Genomic DNA, 23,924 nt, shown 5'->3' on the forward strand with positions numbered 1-23,924 from the left:
TAAGTTTGGTACAGAGTCAAATGCTTTTCAGAAATCAAGAAATACAGCAATCTATGTGTCTGCCTTGATCCAAAGCTTTCAGTATAACATGCGAGAGTAGTGTGAGTTGGGTTTCACATTTCTCAACACCACTGATACTATTACTTATTTCATTCATCTTTTAAGTGGTATGAGAATTAAATTGGTGCAATTCTCATGGGTTTTCCTTTGTAAAGGAACATTTGAAATTGGAGTTAAGCATTTCAGCTTTTGCTTTGCTACCCTCAATTTCAGTTCGTGTCTCATTCATTAGGGACTGGACACTAACTTGGTGCCACAAGCAGCCTTTACATATGACCAGAATTTCTTTGGGTTTTATGAAATATCATTTGACAGTGTTCTGCTACGGTAGTCACTGGAGGCACCATGCATTACTCTTTTGACAGCATCCAGTGTATGCTCTCTCTCTCTCTCTCTCTCTCACACACACACACACACACACACACACACACACACACACACACACTTGCTTGCTCGCTCTTCCTTTTCTTTATGTACATTGTGGTTATATTTAAACTTCTGTTACTTGAGCCAGTATAGATGCGAAACTGTTAACAGTATAGGTACCAAACTTGACAACAGTGATGTTCAGCTGTGCACAGCAGGAATTTTGTTGTTAGTAGTGTTAGTGCACAGCAGGAATTTTGTTGTTAGTAGTGTTAGTGTCATGACTTGCCGTGACGTGTCTGTACCAGTACGGCCACTTAGGGTTGATACGCAAGCATCAGTGTCCAGTACATTTGCAGACAGCCAGTGTGGGTCAGGACTAGGTGAGTTGGGCTTTACTCATAAAGCCATTTCATCAAAACTACAGCTATAGTTCTTGTTGTCTTCACAAGTATTGGTGTGTCGAAGGAATACGGAGAGGTCCTTTTTCCAAACTGGGGTTGAAGAACATGATTCAGAAGTTTCAATTAAATGGTGATTTGAGAATTGCTCCTGAGAAAGGCTGGAAGTTGATAGCACTACAAATTGTTAAATAAGGTACTGTTGCCGTGGCTGAGAATGCTGGACCCAATGTGTGACCTTCAACCAGTGCATTAGCTGTGCCATGACAGCTGAACATTCTGTGGTCCACCATTGTTTTGGGACAGCAGTAGAGCAATCTATAGTATGATCCCATGCTGAGGTGGTTGCAGATGGTCACCACATTGAGCAACATTTGTAACCTGGATTGAAATCATGATATGCAGTTAACAAATGTTACCCTCTCATGTGGAAATTAAGATGTGTTTCTTTCAGTTATTTGTTCATTATTTCTCTTCTGCATGTTCTTACAAATGTTTCCACAAAGTTTCATTATACTCCGATCACTTTATTGTCATGTGGGGGGGGGCTATCAAGTAGCAAAAGTTTAATTATAACCACTCTGTATTTTAATTTTTTATTGTTTAATTTTTTTCTCTTGTTCAGCCAGTCCTGGCTTTATCTTTTGTTCCTTTTGTCTCCAAGATATTTCTGTTTAGTTTAGCTAACATTTTTGTTCTATATCTTTCCAAATCTCTGTCCTCCAACAATGGAATTATTGAAATTCTAAAAGCTAGATTTTAAATTGTGGTTTTAAATTTATGCATCTGTCACTCTAGTTCTAGTTGTTTTATGTTTTTGTGGTTATTACGTAAACAAGTAGGTACGCCTCTCCTGTATTTTCTTGTTCTCACATTTCTTAATTGCAGGATATACACCACCATGGTTGGAGTTAAATCTGATCTTCAACCTTTGAAAGAAGAATTGCTTAGACATGGTATAACAAATGCAGCTACCACTGAATTTTGCCAAGGGCGTACAACCCGCTGGGGTTTAGCTTGGAGCTTTAATGATCAACCAAATCTCATGGAGGCATGTGGGAAACACAGCCATAAGAAGATAAAGCCCATGTCCTATGTTGTGCCATGCACAAATAAACCTGATGGCTACACTGTAGATTGTATTTGTGAGAAAGTAAAGGAGCTACTTGGTGGACTACAGGTACTTTTCTTCATTCTAATTAGTTGTTAAATCTTAGTTTCTCAATGTATATTTCATTGTTGACACAGTAGCGCAAGAGCATTCTTGTAAGCCTAAATAATTTTTAGTGTTCATTATCCGGTGTCCTTTTTCCAAATTCTGTTGTAGCATGGAAACAGAAAAATCTTGTAATTGGATAAAGTTGAAAAACCTCTGGATAAATTACAGAAGTGAAATGGTACATTCAATTTGTAGAGAAACCAGACAGCAATTGGACGTGAAAGGGAGGCAGCAGCTGAGAAGGGAATGAGATGGGATCGCAGCTTATCCCACATGTTATTCTGTCTATATGTTGAGGTAGCTGTAAAAGAAGTGAAAAATAAATATGGGTAAGGGATTTTTAAAAAAAATGAGTTTTGATGATGATATAGTTTTTGTGTTGGAGTTGTAACATAATGCATATGTAGGCGAGTTATTCGGCCACTTAGAATTGGTAGAAGGTGAGGTGAATTTGCTTGTGACGCTGAATGCTAGTGCAGAACCCTAGAGCGTGGCATGGTCCTGCGGATGGTCCAGCAGAGACACCCAGTAAGGCTTGGCCCCAGGTGCAACGGTGAAGTGAGTAACAGGAAGTGGATGAAACGTGGTACAGGAAATTTGGTTGAGGGTTAGATGCATAGCAGAATGCGAAATCCTCCAGAAATGGCAGTCTCTGGTACAATCTTGAAGGTGGCTAAGCTGCAGCTCTGGAAATTTGACCATAAATCACAACCAAGTAATAAAGCAAGTCTGAATACAGCTGTGATCTCAGAAAAATGAAGTGTTTCCAATAAAACAATATTATTTTAAGCAAAAATAATAAATTTTTGATAATATAATGTAATTGGATGTACATGTTGATTTTTTTTTCCACCATGTACAAACTCTAGGGATTGATCATTCAGAGGGTACGGAACAAAAAAACTCTAATGAACTTAAGTCTGGAAATGCATGGTTTCCAAGCTAGAGACCATTTATTCAATCATACTTTGTGGTCTAACACACGCTGTACATGCGGCCTGAGTTAGAGCATGCATGGTTTCCTCCTAGGGGGTGGTATTGTTCCTCATACGTCATGCCCTAGCACCATCTCCTGCCATAGTAATTGCTAATGTTGTGTCCAATTCACGTCTCTTGCTGACTCACCTTGTAGTGGATGTGATACAGCATTGTACAAAGTGGTTCCATATTTAAAACGAGAGCTTTCCAACATGGTGTCTACTTATGGAAAGGCAAATGGCAACACACAGCAGGCAGCAAACCTATCCCCGCTGACAACAACCACAGCATTCAATGTTTGCAGCATTGTTTCACCATTTGTTTGAGATAGGGTTGTCTCAGGAAGCAGGAAATCACATAGGATGTACCCGAAATTTTCGGACATTGGACTTGGAGGAAAATGTGATTAACATTGTGGAAGGTGATGCCAGGTCGTACCAGGCAGTTTGCCTGTCAGTACAGGTTAAGCCAGATGACCGTGTGGAACATTCTCCATAACACTTATTACTACTCTTATCACTTACAGCGTATGTAGAACTTGTTGGTGAGAGAGTTTCCACATCGGCAGCAGTTTTGTCACTGGTTTCTTCACCAGTCAACCATGATTCCGGAATTTGTGTTATCCATCCTGTTCACAGATTAGGCCCCCTTTACAAGGAGTGGTATCATCAACTTCCATAGCAGTCATCTGTGGGATAGTATGCAGAACCGCCATGACAGCGAATCATCTGCATCGGTGTAGCCGGAATGTGTGGGCCGGAATAATTAACAACTGTATTTTGGGACCAGTCTTCCTTCCATGTCACCTAACAGGCTGGAAGTATCGGCGTTTCTTGAGGGTGACTTTGCCTCCCCTGCTGGAAGAAGCACCATCGATGATTTGAAGGGTTATGCCGCTGCTACATGATGGTGTTCAAGCCCATTTCACCTTTAACGTCCGGACACATCTCAGTTGTGTCTTGATGGACGATGAATCACATGAGGGGGTCCAGTTGCATGGCCTGCTCATTCACCAGATCTCGACCTGTGCAATTTCTGGTAATGGGGCCATCTCAAAAGTGCCATGTATGCATAGCCCATTCCAGGTGTGGAGACACTGGAGCAGCATATTCATGCTGCCTTTGATACTGTTCGGATGCTGCCTCACTGATGTGAATGTGTGAGACAGAACATGCTACAGCGCATACATGCATGCGTAGAGATGCATGGAAACCATTGTCAACACATACTGTAATGGTGGCTTTGTGGTACAGCCCATATTAGGGTGCAGTCTCTGTAACAATGTATGGTTGAATAAATGGTCTCTAGCATGGAAACCTTGCTTTTCTGACATATATTCATTCGACCTGTTTTTGATCCATATCTTCTCATCAATCAAACCCTAAAGTTTGTACAAGGTGAAAAAAAATCAATTAAAAAAGACTTGCACCAGACGACTAGTCTATCCAACAGGAGGCTTTACCCAGACAGACAGACAGTTCATTTCATATCTTTAAAGCTACAGAAGGTAATATCTGACAGCGACCAAACATTTTGAAAATGAATCTCTGGATTAACAACTTTTTAAACAATTTCAAAAAATGATATCTTAGATGATATCTTTGCATTGTAGCTATCTTCCCAGAAAGCTACATATCTCTATCTATTTTATTTCTTGATTTGTTATTTTTTTATATCTTTTCATTGTGCAAATGTTTGTCAGAACATAGTATTGTCCACAATAACACAGCAGATGAATGCAGCTTGAGTACATTGTATCATGTCATTCTTGTGTGTTTATTTAATGAATATGTTGCTATTTATGCCTGATATTTCTTTAACTATTGATTACATTTTCTAATACAAAATCATGGTAATTTAAGATCATTGTAAATAAGGCCAAAAGCCACTTCTGTCAAGCAGGCCTAAATAATTGTTTAACTAGTATGTAATGAGATTGTGTTATCATTTATCATGAGCACACTTGTGAAAGAATACTCTCTTATTTATGTATTTATAAATCTTTATTTTTATTTATTGTGCATGGTCTGAGTGTGACTAAGTGTTTACGACATTTCTTTATTTACATATTACTGTAATGTATTAGTTCAATCCAGGATGTAATCATGTTCAGTCAAATCAAGTCCGTATAAGGTAAGGTACGGGTGCCTCCCCCCCCCCCTTTCCCCCAATGAACCATGGGCCTTGCCATTGGTGGGGAGGCTTGCAATGTGCCTCAGCGATACAGGTAGCTGTGCCGTAGGCGCAACCACAACAGAAGGGTATCTGTTGAGAGGCCAGACAAACATGTGGTTCCTGAAGAGGGGAGCAGCCTTTGTAGTAGTTACGGGGGCAACAGTGTACATGATTGACTGATCTGGCCTTGTAACGTCAACCAAAACCGTCTTGCTGTGCTGGCACTGTGAATGGATGAATGCAAGGGGAAACTATAGCCGTAATTTTTCACAATAGCATTCAGCTCCACTGTATAGTTGATGATGATGGCATCCCCCTGGATAAAATATTCCGGAGGTAGAATAGTACTCCATTTGGATCTCTGGATGGGGACTACTAAGGAGGAAGTTGTCATCGGGAGAAACAAAACTGGCGCTCTATGGATTGGAGCGTGGAATGTCAGATCCCTTAATCAGGCAGGTAGGTTAGTAAATTTAGAAAGGGTGGTCGATAGGTAGAGTGGTAATTAGTTAAGTTTGGTGGCTGGAGGAGCAGGGTTATAAAAACAAAATCAAATAGGGGTAATGCAGAAGTAGGTTTAATAATGGGTAAAAAACAGGAATGCAGATAAGCTACTATGAAGAGCATAGTGATGGCATTATTGTAGCCAAATAGATATGAAACCCTCACTCACCACAATAGTATATGCCAACTAGCTTTGCAGATGAAGAGGAGATTGAGGAAACACATGGTGAGATGAAAGAAATTATTTAGATAATTAAGGGAGCCAAAAATTTTATAGTTATGGGGGACTGGAATTCAGTAGCAGGAAAAGGAAGGGAAGGAAAAGTAGTAGGTGAATATCGACTGGAGGAAAGGAATGAAAGAGGAAGCTGCCTGGTAGAATTTTGCGCAGAGCATCATTTAATCATAGCTAATAGTTGGTTTAAGAATCACAAGAGAAGGTTGTGTTGGTGGAAGATACCGGGAGCCATCAGAAGGTTTCAGATTGATTATGTAATGGTTATACAGAGATTTAGGACCCAGATTTTAAATTGTAAAACATTTCCAGAGGCAGATGCGGACTCTGACCATAATTTATTGATTATGAACTGCCGATTAAAACTGAACAAACTGCAAAAAGGCTGGAGTTTGAGGAGATGGGACATGGATAAACTGAAAGAACCAGAAGTTGTAGAGGGTTTCAGAGGGAGTGTTAGAGAATGGTTGCCAAGAAAGGAATACAATAGAAGAAGAATGGGTAGCTTTGAGAGATGAAATAGTGAAGGCAGCAGAGCATCAAGTAGTTCAAAAGATGATGGATAGTAAGAATCCTTGGGAAAACATATATTGAATTTATTCAATGAAAGGAGAAAATATAAAAATGCAATAAATGAAGTAGGTGAAATGGAATACAAACGTCTAAAAAAAGAGATGCAAAATGCCTAAGCAGAAATGGCTAGAGGACAGATGTAAGGATGTAGAAGCATATATCACTAGGTATAAGAACGATACCGCCTACAGGAAAATTAAAGAAACCTTTGGAGAAAAGAGAACCACCTGTATGAATATCAAGAGCTCAGATGGAAAACCAGTCCAATGCAAAGAAGGAAAAGCGGAAAGTTAGAAGGAGTATATAGAGGATCTACAGAAGGGAGATGCCTTTGAGGACAATTTTATGGAATTAGAAGAGGATGTAGAGAAAGAAGAGGAGGGAGATACGATACTGCATGAAGAATTTGACAAAGCACTGAAAGACCTAAGTCGAAACAAGACACTGGGAGGAGACAACATTCCATTAGAGCTACTGATAGCTTGGGAGAGCCAGCCATGACAAAACACTTCCATCTGAGGAGCAAGATGTATAAGACAGGCAAAATACCCTCAGTATTGAAGAAGAATTTAATAACCTCAATTCCAAGGAAAGCAGGTGCAGACAGGTGTGAAAATTATCGAACTATCAATTTAATAATTTACAGCTTCAAAATACTAACACAAATCCTTTACAGAAGAATGGAAAAAACTCTTAGAAGCTGACCTCGAGAAAGACCTGTTTGGATTCTGGAGAAATCTAGGAATGCACGAGGCAATATTGACCCTATGACTTTTCATAGAAGATAGGTAGCATTTGTAGACTGAACGAAAGCTTTTGACAGTATTGACTGGAATACTCTCTTTCAAATTCTAAAGTTGAAGGGGGTAAAATAATGTGAGCAAAAGGCTATTTACAATTTGTACAGAAACCAGATTGCAGTAACAAGAGTGGAGGGGTGCAAAAGGGAAGCAGTGCTTGAGAAGGGAGTGAGACATGGTTGTATCCTATCCCTGATGTTATTCAATCTGTATATTGAGCAAGTAGTAAAGAAAACAAAAGAAAAATTTGGAGTAGGTATTAAAGCCAGGGAGAAGAAATAAAAACTTTGAGGTTTGCCCATTTTGGAAGAGCAGTTGCAAGGAATGGACAGGTTCTTGAAAGGAGGATATTAGATGAATATCAACAAAAGCAAATCAAGGATGATGGAATGTAGTCAAATTACGTCAGGTGATGCTGATGGAATTAGATTAGGAAATGAGACACTTAAAGTAGTAAATGAGTTTTGTTGTTTGGGAAGCAAAATAACTGATCATGTCTGAAGTAGAGAGGATATAAAATGTAGACCGTCAATGGCAAGAAAAGCATTTCTGAAGAAGAGAAATTTGCTAACATTGAGTGTAGATCTAAGTGGGAGGAAGTTCTTTTTGAAAGTATTTGTATGGAGTGTAGCCATGTATGGAAGTGAAACATTGACAATAAACAGTTTAGATAAGTGGAGGATAGAAGCTTTTAAAATGTGTTGCTACAGAAGAATGATGAAGGTTAGATGGGTAGATCACAACTATTGAGGAGGTACTGAACAGAATTATGGGGAAGAGAAATTTGTGGTACAACCTGACCAATAGAAGGGATCAGTTGGTAGGACACATACCAAGGCATCAAGAAATCACCAATTTTACAACTAGAGGGAAATGGGTAAAAATTGTAGAGAGAGACCAATAGATGTATACAGTAAGCAGATTCAGAGGGATTTATGTTGCAATAGTTATTCGGAGATGAAGAGGCTTGCACAGGATGGAGTAGCATGGAGAGTTACATCAAACCAGTCTTTGGAATGAGGACCACAACAGCAACAACAATAATAATACGGATGGCCTTCAGCTAACAGAAAAGCAGGCAGTGTGTGACATTCTCCTGCTTTATTTCTTTGTCCATAGTCCTCGTGTTGACGTACTGTGTTGTTATACTGGCTTAAAAGTGGTGGTTGAAAGTTCAACACTGACTGCTGTAAATGATGTAGCCGACAGTTGCACAGTTGAAACTTCCTGGCAGATTAAAACTGTGTGCTGGACTGAGACTCGAACTCGGAAACTTTGCCTTTCACGGGCAAGTGCTCTACCATCTGAGCTACCGAAGCACGATTCACACCTCGATCTCACAGCTTTACTTCCACCAGCCCAGGCTGTAGCTAAGCCATGTCTCCACAATATCCTTTCTTCCAAAAGTGTTAGTCTTTCAAGGTCTGCAGGAGAGCTTCTGTAAAGTTTGGAAGGTAAGAGACGAGGTACTGGCGGAATTATAGCTGTGAGGACGGGGTGTGAGTCGTGCTTGGGTAGCTCAGTTGATAGAGCACTTGCCCGCGAAAGGCAAAGGTCCCAAGTTTGAGTCTCAGTCCGGCACACAGTTTTAATCTGCCAAGAAGTTACATATCAGCACACACACTTCTGCAGAGTGAAAATCTCATTCTAGTTGCACAGTTGTGTTTTATAGTTATTTACTTTCACTGTCCACAACTGCCCCTCCCCCCCTCCCTTATTACACAGTTATATGGCCAGTTAACTATTGTTAAATGTTGATAAGCCTCATTAATAGGATGCAGGCAAACATCAGCGTATTGCTACAGTAGTTTGCTGTTGAACATCTATGAGCAGTAAAAACTTAACCACACAGTTCACAGTTCTTGCAGAATAATAAGGCACATGTGGCACTATTTCTCAAAAAATTGAACAGACATCATCATTACTTGATCTAACACATGGCCTATTTTTGTTACACTTAACTCCACTGAAGCATTGTTGTTACTTGAAACAGTACATAATTCCGTTCTGAAAAGCGGGCGTGGACTGATTGGCTCGGGACCAAAAATCAGGCCTTTATATATCCTCGCAATAATACGCACTGAAACTATACATTGTTCAGTGTTTAAGTTACAGAAATTAGACTTAAAACATAACTGATGCAGTTAACTGAATACATAAAAAAATTCCTTCTTTTTAACAGTTCATTCTATCACAAAGGTTTGGCCCAGTTATTGGTTTAAATAATGAAGTTAACATATATAGTTATACAAACAATACTTTTGACAAACCTGGGAATTATTTTGGAATTAATTAAGGGCTGGCTTTGCTAATATGTTTTCGAATAGAGCCAAATAAATACTTAAAGAATCCTAGTAGTGCTTCTTCCAAATTTTTATTATTAGCATAGAATTTATATTTGTTTATAAGTCAACAATGGAATCTGAGTCACAAAAAAATTACTGATTTCACTCTATAACAACAACAAAAAACTAAACACAAAATTAGACTTGGTGCTATATTCCTTAACACTGAGAGCCAACCTTTCTCTTTTATGGAAATGGAAGTTATACTTATGTATGTTAATGGTAATTAGGCAAAAATGGAAATAAAGTGAATTTAAGGAAGCAGATGGCCAAACAAGGAAGGAAGTAAAGAGATCCCAGCTTGCTTTGTCGCAAGTGGCAGAATACCACTGGAGTCAAGTGGAGATAGACTTTTTTTTTAGTAGTGCACTGAAAGAAGAATTCTAGGCACTTTTAATTTAGATTTTGAGGTAGATACTTTTATACTTGTGCTTGAAGAAGGCAGACATGTCTGTGGTAATGAGTGGTATTTAATTGTGTAGGTTATTGATTACTACAATACTCTTTAACTTTTTCTGATTGCATTATGGAATTGAGAATAGACTGAGTACGAGTTTCTACTCATTATCTCACATATGGTAATTTGTAAATCATTATGTTGAACTCTGAACTACTTTGAGCTTGTGAATATTTTGTGTATTGTGATCACGAAATGGACTTAGTTTTTGCATGTAATGAATGACTATTTAGCTTTGAGACTCTGCTACAGTGCAACTTTACTCCATTTTTAAAGTTGTTTTCTGTCTGTATTTTAATTGAATATCATAGGACCACCTCTTGTTGAGTTAGATATACTTTCAGGAATAAACTGTGTTCATCATAATTCTGTCATCTATGTCAGTTAACAGTGTAGAATCCTTTTCATTAATTTTTTATTTTATATTTCTGTGTATTTTTTTAATTCACAGTTCTCACCAGTGCATAGGCTGACTGGAAGATCTCATCTTCAGGTTATTGTTTGCAGCGAATTAGGTGCTCAGCATAAAAGCAGATGTGTGCGACTCGACCCTATGCCTGCATCAAGTTATTCCTTTTAAACAGAGCCATGCATAGCCCAGTTACCTAAGGTAAAGGTGCATCTGGTTTGCTCATGTGGGACACCATTTATAGAGCAACTACTCAGCAGAATACTGTAAGGGAAAGTTGCACTGTTGACGAAGAAGTTCAGAGATCAGATTAATGGAATATATAGTGTCTTAAAGGGTATGTTATAATATGAAATTCAACAAAAATAAAACAAGGGCAATTGATCATAATTATAGTAAAGTGGATGTTGGTTGGTTTGGGGTATAAAGGGATCAAACTAAAGGGTCTGCAGTCCCTTTTTCCTCAAGCAGACAAGCGTCAAGGTAAAACAATTAAAACCAAAGGAATTGGGAGGAAGTAAAAGGGGTTAAACTAACAGGGAACCACACCGAAAGAGAAAATGAAAGCAGCAAACCAAAAGGGGAAATGCACACTAAAAGGAAAGGTAGAGGAAGGTAATAAAATCATACAGCACAGGGCTTAACAACTGGCCGGTTTTGAGCGCGAGTACTCACGTCTGCTCAGGCACGTGCTCGCAAGCAGGTGCAAGATCACGGAGTAGGGAGGGAGGGGAAATGCGCGCACACGTTTGAATAGGGCCGCAGCATGCCTATTGAATTCGCGCCGACTGTGTAACGTCTAAAGTACTACGATCAGCTGTAACAGTCACTTCGCTGGTTAAGAATCGTGTCAAGTCGCCGTTGTGTAACCCCAACCATGCTTTCGCAGTTCAACCCCCATTAGGAGGAATTGTATCTGTTTACAGAGAAAGATGATGTTGCAAAATGTTTAGTATGTAACAAAATGCTGAATTCTTTTAGGAAATTTGATTTGCAGCAACATTATATGTCGTACCACACAAAAGACTACGGAAGTGCAAAATGTGATGGACCAGATCGTGCACAGGAAGTTATTAAACTTAAAAGGAAGCTATCCAAAGAAGATCTGGACGACGAAGAAAAATCAACTGAGGCAGCTCTCAGAGTGAGTTACAAAATTGCTTTGCTTTTAGCAAAATCCCTGCGCTCCTTCACTGGCGATTTAATAAAAGAATGTTTGCTAGTTACAGCGGAATATTTGTGTCCATGTCAAGTTGAACAGTTTCGGATTGTGCCATTATCTAACATGACCACTATGCATCGCATACAGGACATGGCAGACAACGTCCAGAGCCAGCTTGCAAATATCTGTAAAGATTTTATGGCATATTCTCCAGTTCTGGACGAAAGTGTTGATATCACTGGAACAACACAGCTTGCCATATTTATTATAGGTGCTAATAGAGGTCTTCAGGTGGGAGAGGAGGTCCTCGATGTAGTAGCCATGAAGAACACCACAACCAGAGGTGATATTTTAAATAGTGTTGAAGAGAGTGTTGAAAATATAGGATTGTCATGGAATTCTTTAGTTTCAGTGTCTACAGGCGGTGCACCAGCGATGACAGGGAAAAAATCAGGTTTCGTTGTACTGTTGAAGGAGAAAATGCAAAAACTGACCATGCCGAATGAAATAAGGGGCGTTCACTGTGTGACCCACCAGAAAAACTTATGTGCAAAGAATATCACTCTAAAAAATGTGATGAGTGTTGTTGTTCGTACAACCAATTACATAAGGAAGCATAGGCTACAACACAGGCAATTTAAAAGCTTTCTTGAGGATGTAGAAAGCCAGTATGGTAGCCTGCCTTATTACAGCAAGGTCTGCTGGCTTAGTCGTGGCGAATTATTAAATCGATTTTTTTGCCTATTATATGAGATAAATATGTTCATGGAAATAAATAACATGTGTGTTTCTGAATTGAAAGAACCTGCATGGAAATGTGATCTCGCGTTCTTAGCAGATTTAACTAGCCATCTGAATGCTTTGAACATTTCACTACAAGGTAAAGATCTGCTAATTACTCATTTCAAAGATCGAATATGAGCTTTTAAAATGAAATTGACACTTTGGGTGAGTCAGCTGGAAACAGGAAATTTAGCTCATTTTCCTAAATTATCATCCATGCAAGATGTTCACAAAGACTGTGAATGTCATTCACATAGTTTAGTTGCCCTTAAGGAAGAATTTGATCAACGCTTTCAAGATCTGAAAGCACTAGACAGTGATTTTGATCTGTTCTCCTCTCTATATTCAGCGAATATTGAAGATTCGTCCTGAGCTGCAACTAGAAATTATTGACCTGCAGTGTGACAGTGAATACAGAGACAAATTTCAGAACAAGAAAAACATTTTGGATTTCTACAGACACTTCCTCAGGATAGAGTTCCCCGTTTGCACAAACTGGCTGCTACAATAATATCAATGTTCGGTTCCATGTATGTTTGTGAACAACTGAAATGTAACAAGGCGCACCTGAGAAACACACTGTCTGATTGAAATTAAAACTGCACGCCGCACCTACAATGACAAGAACAATTACTCTGAACATAGACGCAGTTGTAAAGGGCAAAAAGTACAAGATAACCAAGAATCCCACACTTCAGAGACACCTTTTATTGTGTAACAGTTCACAAATTAATACAAATGTAGAGGCATACACTAAGCTAATAAAATTCTGGCACGTGTACATTCTCCTTTATTTATTTCATTTGTCACAGTAATAATTCGTGAGTGATATCCCTGCAGGTGGCCGCGGATTTACATTGACTGGCGGCAGCTGTTGTGTGCCCCACGTGACTCTCCCCATTCTCCTCTCTGGTCCAGTAGTGGGGGTGGCGTGCTCGCGCTGCTCCATGCTCGTGCCCTGTTGCTCACAGCTTGCTCCGCGAGCACGTATGTTGTGAAGCCCTGATATAGCAGATGGTGTTAGCTGGGGATCACAAGGATAAAAATGGATGAGCCAGCCACTCTGCAGCATACTAAAATTGTCAGACTAAAAGACAAGGCGAAAATAATACACATAGGGAAAAGATGAATAACAAGTCAAATAAGGTGCAAGCTAGAGTGGCGAAGAGGTAAAAGAGAGGGAGGGTGGAGGCCTGGGAGAGAATGCCAGATGCCCAATCTTAGATGGTATGATGCAGACTCCAGGTACACCAGGTTTTTGATGGTGTAGTGTCCTTGGCGAAAAACGCCATGGGCCTGAGTCAGAAGGCCCCAAGATTCAAGGAGCCAACACAACTGCCAGCTCACCATATGTTTTAGAGCTTGCACAGAACATTGGTGAGGCTGATAGGACAATAGGTATCAACATGTAGCGGGTTCTTACCAGGCTTTAGCACTGTGATGATGCTACTTTCCTGCCATTGCGACGGGAATTCGCCATCACTCCAGATGTGATTGAAGACAGCAAGGAGGTGGCACTGGGAATCTGCTGACAGATGTTTCAGCATTTGCGAACGGATGTGGTCTGGGGTAGGGAACGTGTCAGTACAGTCGGCAAGGGCACTGAAAAATTCCCACTCACTGAAGGGAGCATTATATGGCTCAGGGTAGCATGGAGCAAAAGAGAGGGGTTGTTGTTCCACCCGCTGTTTGAGGAGATGGAATGCCAGGCAGTAATTCTCAGATGCAGATATGTGAGCATAATGCTCGGCAAGACACTCCACTATTACATTTGGATTAGCAAATAGAGCTTCATGTGTGGAAATCGCAGGTACACCTGCAGGGGTCTGATAACCGTAAAGTCATCAGAGCTTGGTCCAATCCTGGGAAGGGGATGTTCATGTTCTAGTGGTGGAGAGGTAGCGTTCCCAACACTCCAGCTTCCGTCGTTTGATGAGTAGGCGGACTTGGGCCTGGAGCTTTTCGAAGGCAGTGAGATTTTCCAGGGATGTTGGAGGACCCGCCTACACTCTCTAATGGCTGCAGCGATTTCCGACAACCACCAAGGTACTGGCTTCCACTGGGGGCAACCAGAGGAACAAGGTATTGCCGATTTAGCTGCGGCAATAATGACAGTGGTGATGGTGTGGATAACCTCATTGGTCGTGGCATGCAATGGAGATTCAACAACGGTAGTGGAGGTGAAAGTGTCTCAGTCAGCCTTGGGAAGAGCCTGTCTGGGTAAGCGTTGAGATGACGGATACTGCGGGTAGGGACAGGAAGAATGGAAAGTGGTCACTACCACAAAAGTCGTCATGAACTCTCCAGTGGATAGACGGGAAAAAGGCCAAACCATGAGATCAGTGACCGAGTATGTGCCATGTGCCACACTGAAATGCATGGGGGCACCTGTATTTAGCAAGCAAAGGTCGAGTTGAGTAAGTAGGATTTCGACATCTTTACCATGGCCAATAACCTTAGTTCCACCCCACAAAGGGTTGTGGCCATTATAATCACCCAGAAGTAGAAGAGGTGGGGAGAGTTGCTAAATGAGTGCAGCCAATATGTGTTACGGTGCGTCACCATCTGGAGGGAGGTAGATGTTACAGATGGTAATTTCCTGGGTTGTCCTCACCCTGACAGCCACAGCCTCTAAAGGTGTTTGAAGGGGCACCGGTTCGCTACAGACGGAGACAAGGACAAAGATATAAACTCCACTTGACAGTCTGTCACAGACAATTTTTTGTAGCACCCTCAATAGCCATGGAAAGCAGGGGGTCTGCATTGTGAGAGACCAGGTTTCCTGAAGGACATTGCAAAAAGCAGGTTTAACGCTTAGGAGTTGTTGTAACTCAGCCAGATGGGAGAAAAAACTGCCGCAGTTCAACTGGATGATGACACTTTCTGGAATCGGCGAAGGCATGTAGTGACCAAGGAGGCAGGTTATGCCTCAGCATCACCTGCTGCCACCGGTTGAGTATTTGTATCCATCGCCATTGCGGACGAGCCATCGGTGAAATTGATGGGGGATGTGAAAATCTGCAGCTCGTCCTCAGACGCAGAACCAGTAGGGAGTGGTGGTGTTTGGGCTACTGGAGGGTCCTGACTCTTAGCAGATTTCTTCTTGGTTTGCTTGACTTCTCTCTTCTCTTTAGGGGCTTGCTGGGAGCACTTCTCCAAAAATGTCCAGAAATATAAAACGGTGCACTTCACAAAATAAAAATATATATTATCAAAAGACTATGATCTCAGTGAGTCACAGATGGAATCAACCCACTCATACAAATACCAGGGTGTCACATTTTTTAGGGATGTAAAGTGGGATGGTCACATAGGCTCAGTTGTGGGTAAAGCAGGCTGTAGACTTTGGATTACTGGTAGAATACAGGGGAAGTGCTGTCAGTCTACACAGGAGATTGCTTACAAATCACTTGTGTGATGGATTTTAGAATATTGTTCAAGTGTGTGAGACCTATACTAAATAGGATTAACAGGGGATACTGAATATTTAAAGAGAAGGGTAGCAAATGGTCACAGGCTTGTGACCTATGGGAAAGTGTTATATAGATTCTAATGAAACTGAAGTGACAGACTCTTGAAGATAGATGTAAACTATCCTGAGAAATTCTACTAACAAAATTTCAAGAAATGGCTTTGAATGGTGACTCTAGGAATACACTAAACCTCCTGTGTATCACTCACATAGGGATCGTGAGGACAAGATTAGAATAATTACAGCATGCTCCGTATGTGAATGGAACAGGAAGAAACCCAAATAACTTTTACTCTGAGATGTACCCTCTGCCTTGCAGTTCACTGGGTTTGCAGAGTATAGATGTGGATGGAGATGCCTGTTCAATGAAACCCTGAAAGTTAAAATGACAAGTATATACTGTAATATGTATGTGTAAATAAGTTATATCTGTTACGTGCTTTTTAAGATAAACCAAGAACACCGATTAGGACATCCCCCCTCCATCAGTAAAAGCATAAACTGCATAGTGGTTCTTTCCAAAGGCCTTACCTTCTCTCCACTCTCAAGTTTAGCCCTGTTAATCTTGTTAAAAACCATCTCGCCTTCTCCTTTTCACCGTTAACTCTACCAATCAGAGTTGATACAAAACTAATATTGAACTCTGCCTTACACAATTTACTCCTCCATGTAACAGTGATCCACTCCCGCTGCACCCAAACTGTCCATTGTTGAATTTCTAGAATTTCCTAACCTCTAACTTTGACTCACCATCATTCCCCAAATCCCTCAGCAGAAAACCAACCTCTCATCCACAGAAAGACCCACAATCCATGACAAAAAACTGATCCTGACCTTATAGTCCTACCTACCAACAAAGGCTCCACTACTGTGGTTATGAAGTGCAGGGATTATGTTGGCAGAAGGACTCTGCCACAGTGACCCCATGCCAGAAACCTAGGAGGATCTCCAGTCTCTCCTCATATCTCTAGATCCATCTGCCCCTGGAGCTGTCGCCCTCGTCATCCCCATCATCCCCTAGTCCTTCCTCCTTTAAGCTTCCTAAAGTACATAAACTCCACCAGTGTGGCTTTCTTCCACACAGAGAATCATTGGCCTTGTGGACAAACACCTTCATTCTATTACCTGTAAACTAACCTCCTACATACACTGACAGAAAAAAAATCACCATCAAGAAGAAGTTGCACAACGTAAACAAAAGTTGGTAGGTGTGTTTCTAGCTCTAAAAGATTACACCTGTTCAAAGTTTGTGTCAGTCACATAAGAGTGGCGCTAGTAGCGCCACTATGAGAATGCAAATCAGGTTTGCTTCAGATACACGCTGCAACGGTTGTGAGTTCCCTTTGAGATTGGACGTGGTGAGTTGATGCTAGTCAAGAATGCCTTTCAGGAGACAAAGACATCATTATCAGTACCTCACTGAGGTTAAACAAGGTCATGTAATAGGGCTATGAGAAGCTGGATGTTCCGTCTGTGATAATGCAGAAAGACTTAGCATGAATTTAACCACTGTACTTGATTGTTGGCAGCAGTGGTCATGAGAATGTGCAGTCACAAGAAGACTGACTCCAGATGGCCACGTGGCCCTACCGAGAGGGAAAACCATAGTGTTTGGCGTATGGATCTGTCGCATGATACTGCATCTGCAGCAGTGATTTGAGCAGATGGCATAACAGTGACACAATGACCTATTACAAATCGGTTACTTCAAGGATAGCCCCGAGCCAGACGCCATGTAACATGCGTTCCACTGACCCCAAACCACCACCATTTCTGACTTCAGTGGTGTCAAGTGAGAGCTCATTGGAGAGCAGGGCGGATGTCTGTTGTGTTTTCTGGTGAAAGCTGGTTTTGCCTCGGTGCCAGTGACGGCCGTGTGTTGGTTAGGAGGACACCACTTGAGGGCCTGCAAGGAACCTGCCTGCAGGCTAGACACACTGCAGCTACTCTGGAGTTATGGACTGGGATGTGATTTCATATGACAGCAGGAGCACTCTTATGGTTATCCTACGCACCCTTACTGTTTATCGGTTGTCAGTACGGTGATTTGACCTGTTTTGCTGACATTCATGACAGCATTCCTGGGGGGTGTTTCCCAACAGGACAGATTCTCTGAGAGCCCTTCACTCTCTCGAATGCTTATACCCAGCAGTTAAAGTAGTCCAGAATATCCAGGATGCCCTCCTCCAATTACAGTGGCATAACTTCTTCCAGCCATGTCAACAGGACGAGGTACTCCTTACTCTTTTTTGCATAGGCCGCAGCCCTAAGACACATGGCTTCTTTCTGCAGCAAGAGGACACTCCAATATATTGTGCTTGTGGTGTACAGATTACTGCCCCACATTTTATTAGACACTTTTATTTTCTGAGTAACGCTCAGCAGCAGCAGCAGCAGATTTTCCGACAGATCTGTCCTCTACTTTAATTAATGTTCAGTTGTGAAAGTTTAAAGTTTTTGTGATTTGTCCAACATGTTTTCAGAAATTTTAGGGAGATGTTTCTGATGTGTTATCAGAGTGACTGGCTCACCCATGTTTTTTGTAAATGGTCAGCCAGTCACATTTCCATGTCCTGTACTTATAGCTCCTCTGTCATTTTATTTCTGTTTCAGTCACAGGTACAGAATATTTAGAGAGTAATTGTGTGGTCAACTTGAGTGAGGGCAAGAGTATAATTTTATAGGTTTCCTCCTCACTGTGCGACAACGTTTTCTTAATTTTATCCAGATTCATTTCTTTTAATATGTGTAAGGGTGCTGATAACCTCGCCATTGAGTGCCCATAAGCTACACACACACACACACACACACACAAACACACACACACACACACACACACACACACACACAGGATAACCCAACATACTTTACAGAGTGTCAGCATGTTGTACTGGCCTGCTCAATCACCAGATCATTCTACAATAAAGAACTTATGGGACGTCATCAGACGACACTTCCAGCAACATCCACAAACAGCATTAACCATCCCTGTAATGACCAACCAGGTGCAACAGCCATGGAACTCCATCCGGCACCTGTACAAGACAATGCTTGTGTGGTTGCATTCAACATCCTGGTGGTTACACCAATTATTAGTGTACCACATATTTGCAATTGCTTATCGTATGCTTACAGTAACCTGCGATCTTGCAATGTTAATCACTTAAATATATTACCTAGACAAATATATTCATGAAATTCTATTATTCTACATTAATTATTTTTTGGTGCTGGCAATTTTTTTTTTCCATTAGTGTAAAAGAAACCAATCATATCCTGTACTGACTCTCCACAGTTTCTATTCCATAACCACCCAGCACTCTGCTTGTCACAGTCTACACTAATGTCTCCAGTGGCCACTGGCACTGCTGCTATTGAACACTACATTTCCCAATGCCAGACTGACTCCAAGCATACAACCTCCTCCCCGATCACCATAACCAAGTACATCCTCACCACAAATACTTCTCCTTTGAAGGCATCTCCTGCAACAAATTCGTGTTGTAGCAATGGATACCTGCATGGCACTAACCTATGCCAACCTATTCATGGACCATCTAAAATAATCCTTCCTAAACACTCACACTCCGAAACCCTTCATCTCATCATTGATGATGTCTTTGTGATCCAAACCAAGTGTGAGGATCCCTATCCACATTCCTCCAGTACCTCAACATTTTCTCCCCCACTTGCCTCACCTGGTCTTCCTCAGTCCAACAGCCGACCTTCCTTGATGTCGACCTCCACCACAAGGATGGCTATATCAGTACTACCACCTAAATTTAATCTCCACTCCAACATCTGACACCCATTCCACACCAAGTAGTCCCTTCTATGCAGCATAGTCACCTGTGGTCATCGCATCTGTATTTACAGGCAGTCCCTCTCCTAAAATACCAAGGGTATCACTCAGGCCTTCAAAGACTGAAATTACCATTCCCATCTTGTCCAGTCATTTATGTCTCCCACATACCTTTTCTCTAGACACAAAGCAGTATCCCCCCCCCCCCCTTTCCCCCACACCCTCCTCCACTTCTCATGCCTCAGTGCTATGTAGGACTACTTCTTGTCATGCCTTGAAATGAGAAATGTCATTCTCACAAAAAAATGGTTCAGATGGCTCTGAGCACTATGGGACTTAACATCTGAGGTCATCAGTCCCCTAGAACTTAGAACTACTTAAACCTAACTAACCTAAGGACATCACACACATCCATGCCCGAGGCAGGATTCGAACCTGCGACTGTAACGGCCATGCGGTTCTAGACTGAAGTGCGTAGAACTGTTCTGCCACTGCGGCCAGCCTGTGTCATCCCCACACTCTCACCCCTTTCACAATGGTATTCTGCCACCAACCCACCTATGCAGTATCCTTTTCCAACCATGCTCTCAAACCCATGCCGCATGGCTCATATCCCTAAATAGACATAGATGAAGAAACCTGTCGTATACATCATCCCTCTATCACCTAGTTCAATCCTGGCACTGGCATCTTGTAGCCCATCAAAAGCAGGGCCACCTGTTAAAGGAGCCGTTTGATCTATCATCTTAACTCCCATGACTCCGCCGTTTTCTATGTGGGGTGACCACTAACAACCTGTGTGTCTGCCACCACCAAACTGTGGCCAGGAGACAGCTGAACCATCCAGTTGATCAGCATGCTGCCAGTATAGTTTGCACTATTTCAGTGACTGCTTCACAGAGTGTGTCATCTGGATTCTTCCCAATAACGCCAGCTTTTCTGAGTTTCACATTTGTAAACTCTGCCTGCAACATATCCTTAGATTCCATAAACCCATTACCTCAACCTTTACTAATCCCTTCCCTTCCCTTCCCTCCATCCTTCCCTCTTTGTTTCTACCACCTCGTCCCCCTCTCCCACAGCACAGCTTCCTGGTGCTGTAACAAGCACCACACTATCTTGCCTGTTTGGATTTTTCATTTTTTTAATTTAACCTAGATTTGTGTTATTTTCAATGTGAAGTCTGCGTATATGACCTTGATTTAATTTTTATTTTAGGGGTTTATTATTTATATTTCTTATTTATTTATATTTTCGCCCAAAAGCCGTGGGGAAGGATAATGATTCATGTGCTGGACAAGGATTTGAACCAAGATCCCTGCCTTTTCTGGGTAGTATGCTACATCTGAACACTCATTATGGGTCAACTCAAAAGCTTCAACTGTCTCAAGTTCCTTCCCTTGTATGTTGTTTTTATTTACCCAGTACATTTCATATATAATTTTCAGTGGTTTCCTTTTTTTATCAGCTGCCTTACTTAGGTTATCATATAAAGTAACATTTTATGGGTTCTGTTTTATGTTGACAACACTTTTAATTTACAGGTAAAATGCAAAGAACTCAAGCATTCATTACATGCAAGGGTTATGACAGTATCTGCAGCACAGAATACATGGACACACCAGAGAAGGCAGCGGAGGAAAATGCAGAAGAACCTGAAGATGGATCCTGATGGTACAGAAAGAGAAAGTGATGAAATTGTGTCACCTGAAGCTGAAACTTCTTCAGAAATGCCATTGCATGATACAAAATCAACATCTGAGTCTAACATTGGTGGCACTATGAAACTGTCAGATGAAACAAAAGAGGTATCCCTAGGCAGAGTGGGCAGTTATGTGCAGTCGGAGGCAAAGATGCAGTTTCAGTCTAAGAAAAGAGAAGTGGAAGAGCACAGCGCAGACCTAGAACCATCTGCTAAGAAAATCAAAACTGAGAAACTGTTGGACGATGCGATGGAGAAAGATAAAAATGCAGTAACACAGAGTGACAAAAATGCTGATACATCAAAAGTTTCACCTGTTTTAAATGCTACACTAATTGTGAGAAAAGAAACAGATAAAATTCTGATTGAAATGACCTATATTGATGGGAGTAGTGGGAAAGATGGTGTACATCAAGTATTACAGTACATCAGAAACAACTTGAAGTAATTCGTATCCTCATCATTCATGGTGCAATGTCCCATCATCTTTTTAATTAAATTGTTTCCATGAATAACATTGTGTTATTTAAACATGTGGAACAGCTATTCTGAAACTTTACATTGCTAATGCCAGACAAGCAATTGTATATATATGGACTGTTGTTACCATATAATAAAACTAAAAATATTATCAGAGCAATCGTAATTACTCATTGTTTCTTTTCATGGACATCAGGGTTGCCACAGCTCTGGAAATCAGGGAATTTTAAACTTGTTAGGCAAATCAGGGAAATTTGAATTAAAAAAAAACACTGGAAAAATCTTGTTTTTTGACTCAGTAGATGAAATCGTTTGTTCACCAAGATGTCACTCATTATTACTAGCTGGGTGCAGCTGAGTACATGCACCACTTCCCTACTCCCTCGTTCTTACTGCTCCTCTTTCTAACACTCCCCTCCGCTTGCAGTCAGTGCTGCCAACACTTCTTACTGCTAGCCCAGCAGCTGCAGACAAGAGGCAGGGAGGCGTGAAGAGTGGTTTGTTTGGATCTGATTCTCAGAGACTGTTATCGAAGCAGCTGGAGACAGCAGTCATGCATGCATGAGATGTGTCTGAGTGATAGTGTAAATGTTTGTGCTCTCGTTTTCTGACAAAGGCTATGGCCAAAAATGTAATTGTGAGTGTGTGATTGTCTTTTCTGTATGCCTGTTACAGCTCAGTGATCATATTTATGGTGAGATGCTACCTATCCTCATTAGTATTGATTCTCAGAGTATTCGCACAAGTTATCTGTTGCATCAGTCGATCATCACGGTCTCATTTCACAAACATGGTATCTGAGACACAAGAATAGCTGGCAGCACAAGTTGACTTCCATGATGGGCCAAAATGGCAGGGCATTTCTGTGAGTATCTTGTAACAGATCATTGTTGGTTGGTTTGGGGAAGGAGACCAGACAGCGTGGTCATCGGTCTCATCGGATTAGGGAAAGATGGGGAAGGAAGTCGGCCGTACCCTTTCAGAGGAACCATCCCGGCATTTGCCTAGAGTGATTTAGGGAAATCACGGAAAACCTAAATCAGGATGGCCGGACGCGGGATTGAACCGTCGTTCTTCCGAATACGAGTCCAGTGTCTAACCACTGCGCCACCTCGCTCGGTGTAACAGATCAGGCCTGCCAATTTGGAGCCCATGGTTTCCCACTAATGTGCAGGCCCTGCTTGTCGTATCTAGTCTCTCACCGGTCCCACAGGCTGGATCTGTTTGTGTGTGATTTAATGCAGTGGATTTTCGTGGTTTATCCATGGACCCAGGACTGTGGTACTCCTCGCCATGCCAGAGGCCATGGGTGATGGATTTCAGGAATTTTGACTGCCTCACTGCAAGTATATTTTACAGTGCGCATTTTATAGACGTTTTATTTATTATAGTACATTTCTGACACTTCGAAAGTAGTTTATATTTTAGAAAGTATGGACGATAAGAAAATTGTGGCAGTCACTGGCAGTTTGTACACTATGTGCTCCTCATGTATTTCTTGAAAGCAAAATCACGCAAGAACTGCAAAATAATGAACATAACACAGTGGATAATAATAGAAAATATCAAACAAAGTAAAACCAACATTTTATTGGCAGTCACCTACTGTGTTGATTTACACAACTCTTCACTGCCTTACACACTTCTTTCTAGAGGCCTGCTTTTTCCTGAGGATATTTCTGAAATCAGTGAAAGTATTTTAAATTTGTCTTATGACTCCAAGGAAATGTGCATTTTTGTCATTAAATGTGCTTCATTTTATTGAAATAAAATAACATCAGCAATCTTAATGAAAGAAATACACCATTTGGCTTGCTTTCTCCATCTAAAAACAGTTCATTACAAAAGATTTTGATATTAGTACTTAAGGTTTTTGCTCATACGTTTAGAAATACATAAGTCCTTATTATGTCTTTACTTACCCTTGCGATCTCAAAATTTGTCAGGGAAGAATGATAAAACTTGTCCGGAAATCAGGGAAATATCAGGGAACTTCACTTG

At 41.1% G+C, this 23,924-nt stretch overlaps 1 protein-coding gene across 3 annotated transcripts in view; it reads left to right on the top strand.

Moving 5' to 3' along the window:
• Nucleotides 1-22,786, top strand: part of LOC126272640 (U6 small nuclear RNA (adenine-(43)-N(6))-methyltransferase-like) — a 40,172-nt gene extending 17,386 nt beyond the window's left edge. Inside the window, exons 6-9 of one of the 3 annotated variants that reach the window (XM_049975628.1) lie at nt 1,716-2,007; nt 2,242-2,375; nt 11,504-11,666; nt 21,286-22,786. In XM_049975628.1, coding sequence (XP_049831585.1) covers nt 1,716-2,007; nt 2,242-2,375; nt 11,504-11,666; nt 21,286-21,891 — 1,195 coding nt within the window. In that variant the 3' untranslated portion in view covers nt 21,892-22,786. The remainder of the gene's footprint in view (nt 1-1,715; nt 2,008-2,241; nt 2,376-11,503; nt 11,667-21,285) is intronic. The other 2 variants (XM_049975637.1, XM_049975646.1) reach the window with 2 other exon arrangements.
• Nucleotides 22,787-23,924: the final 1,138 nt, after the last annotated feature.

The sequence above is a fragment of the Schistocerca gregaria genome, chromosome 1 (assembly GCF_023897955.1).
Source record: "Schistocerca gregaria isolate iqSchGreg1 chromosome 1, iqSchGreg1.2, whole genome shotgun sequence".
NCBI classification, from domain to species: Eukaryota; Metazoa; Arthropoda; class Insecta; order Orthoptera; family Acrididae; genus Schistocerca; species Schistocerca gregaria.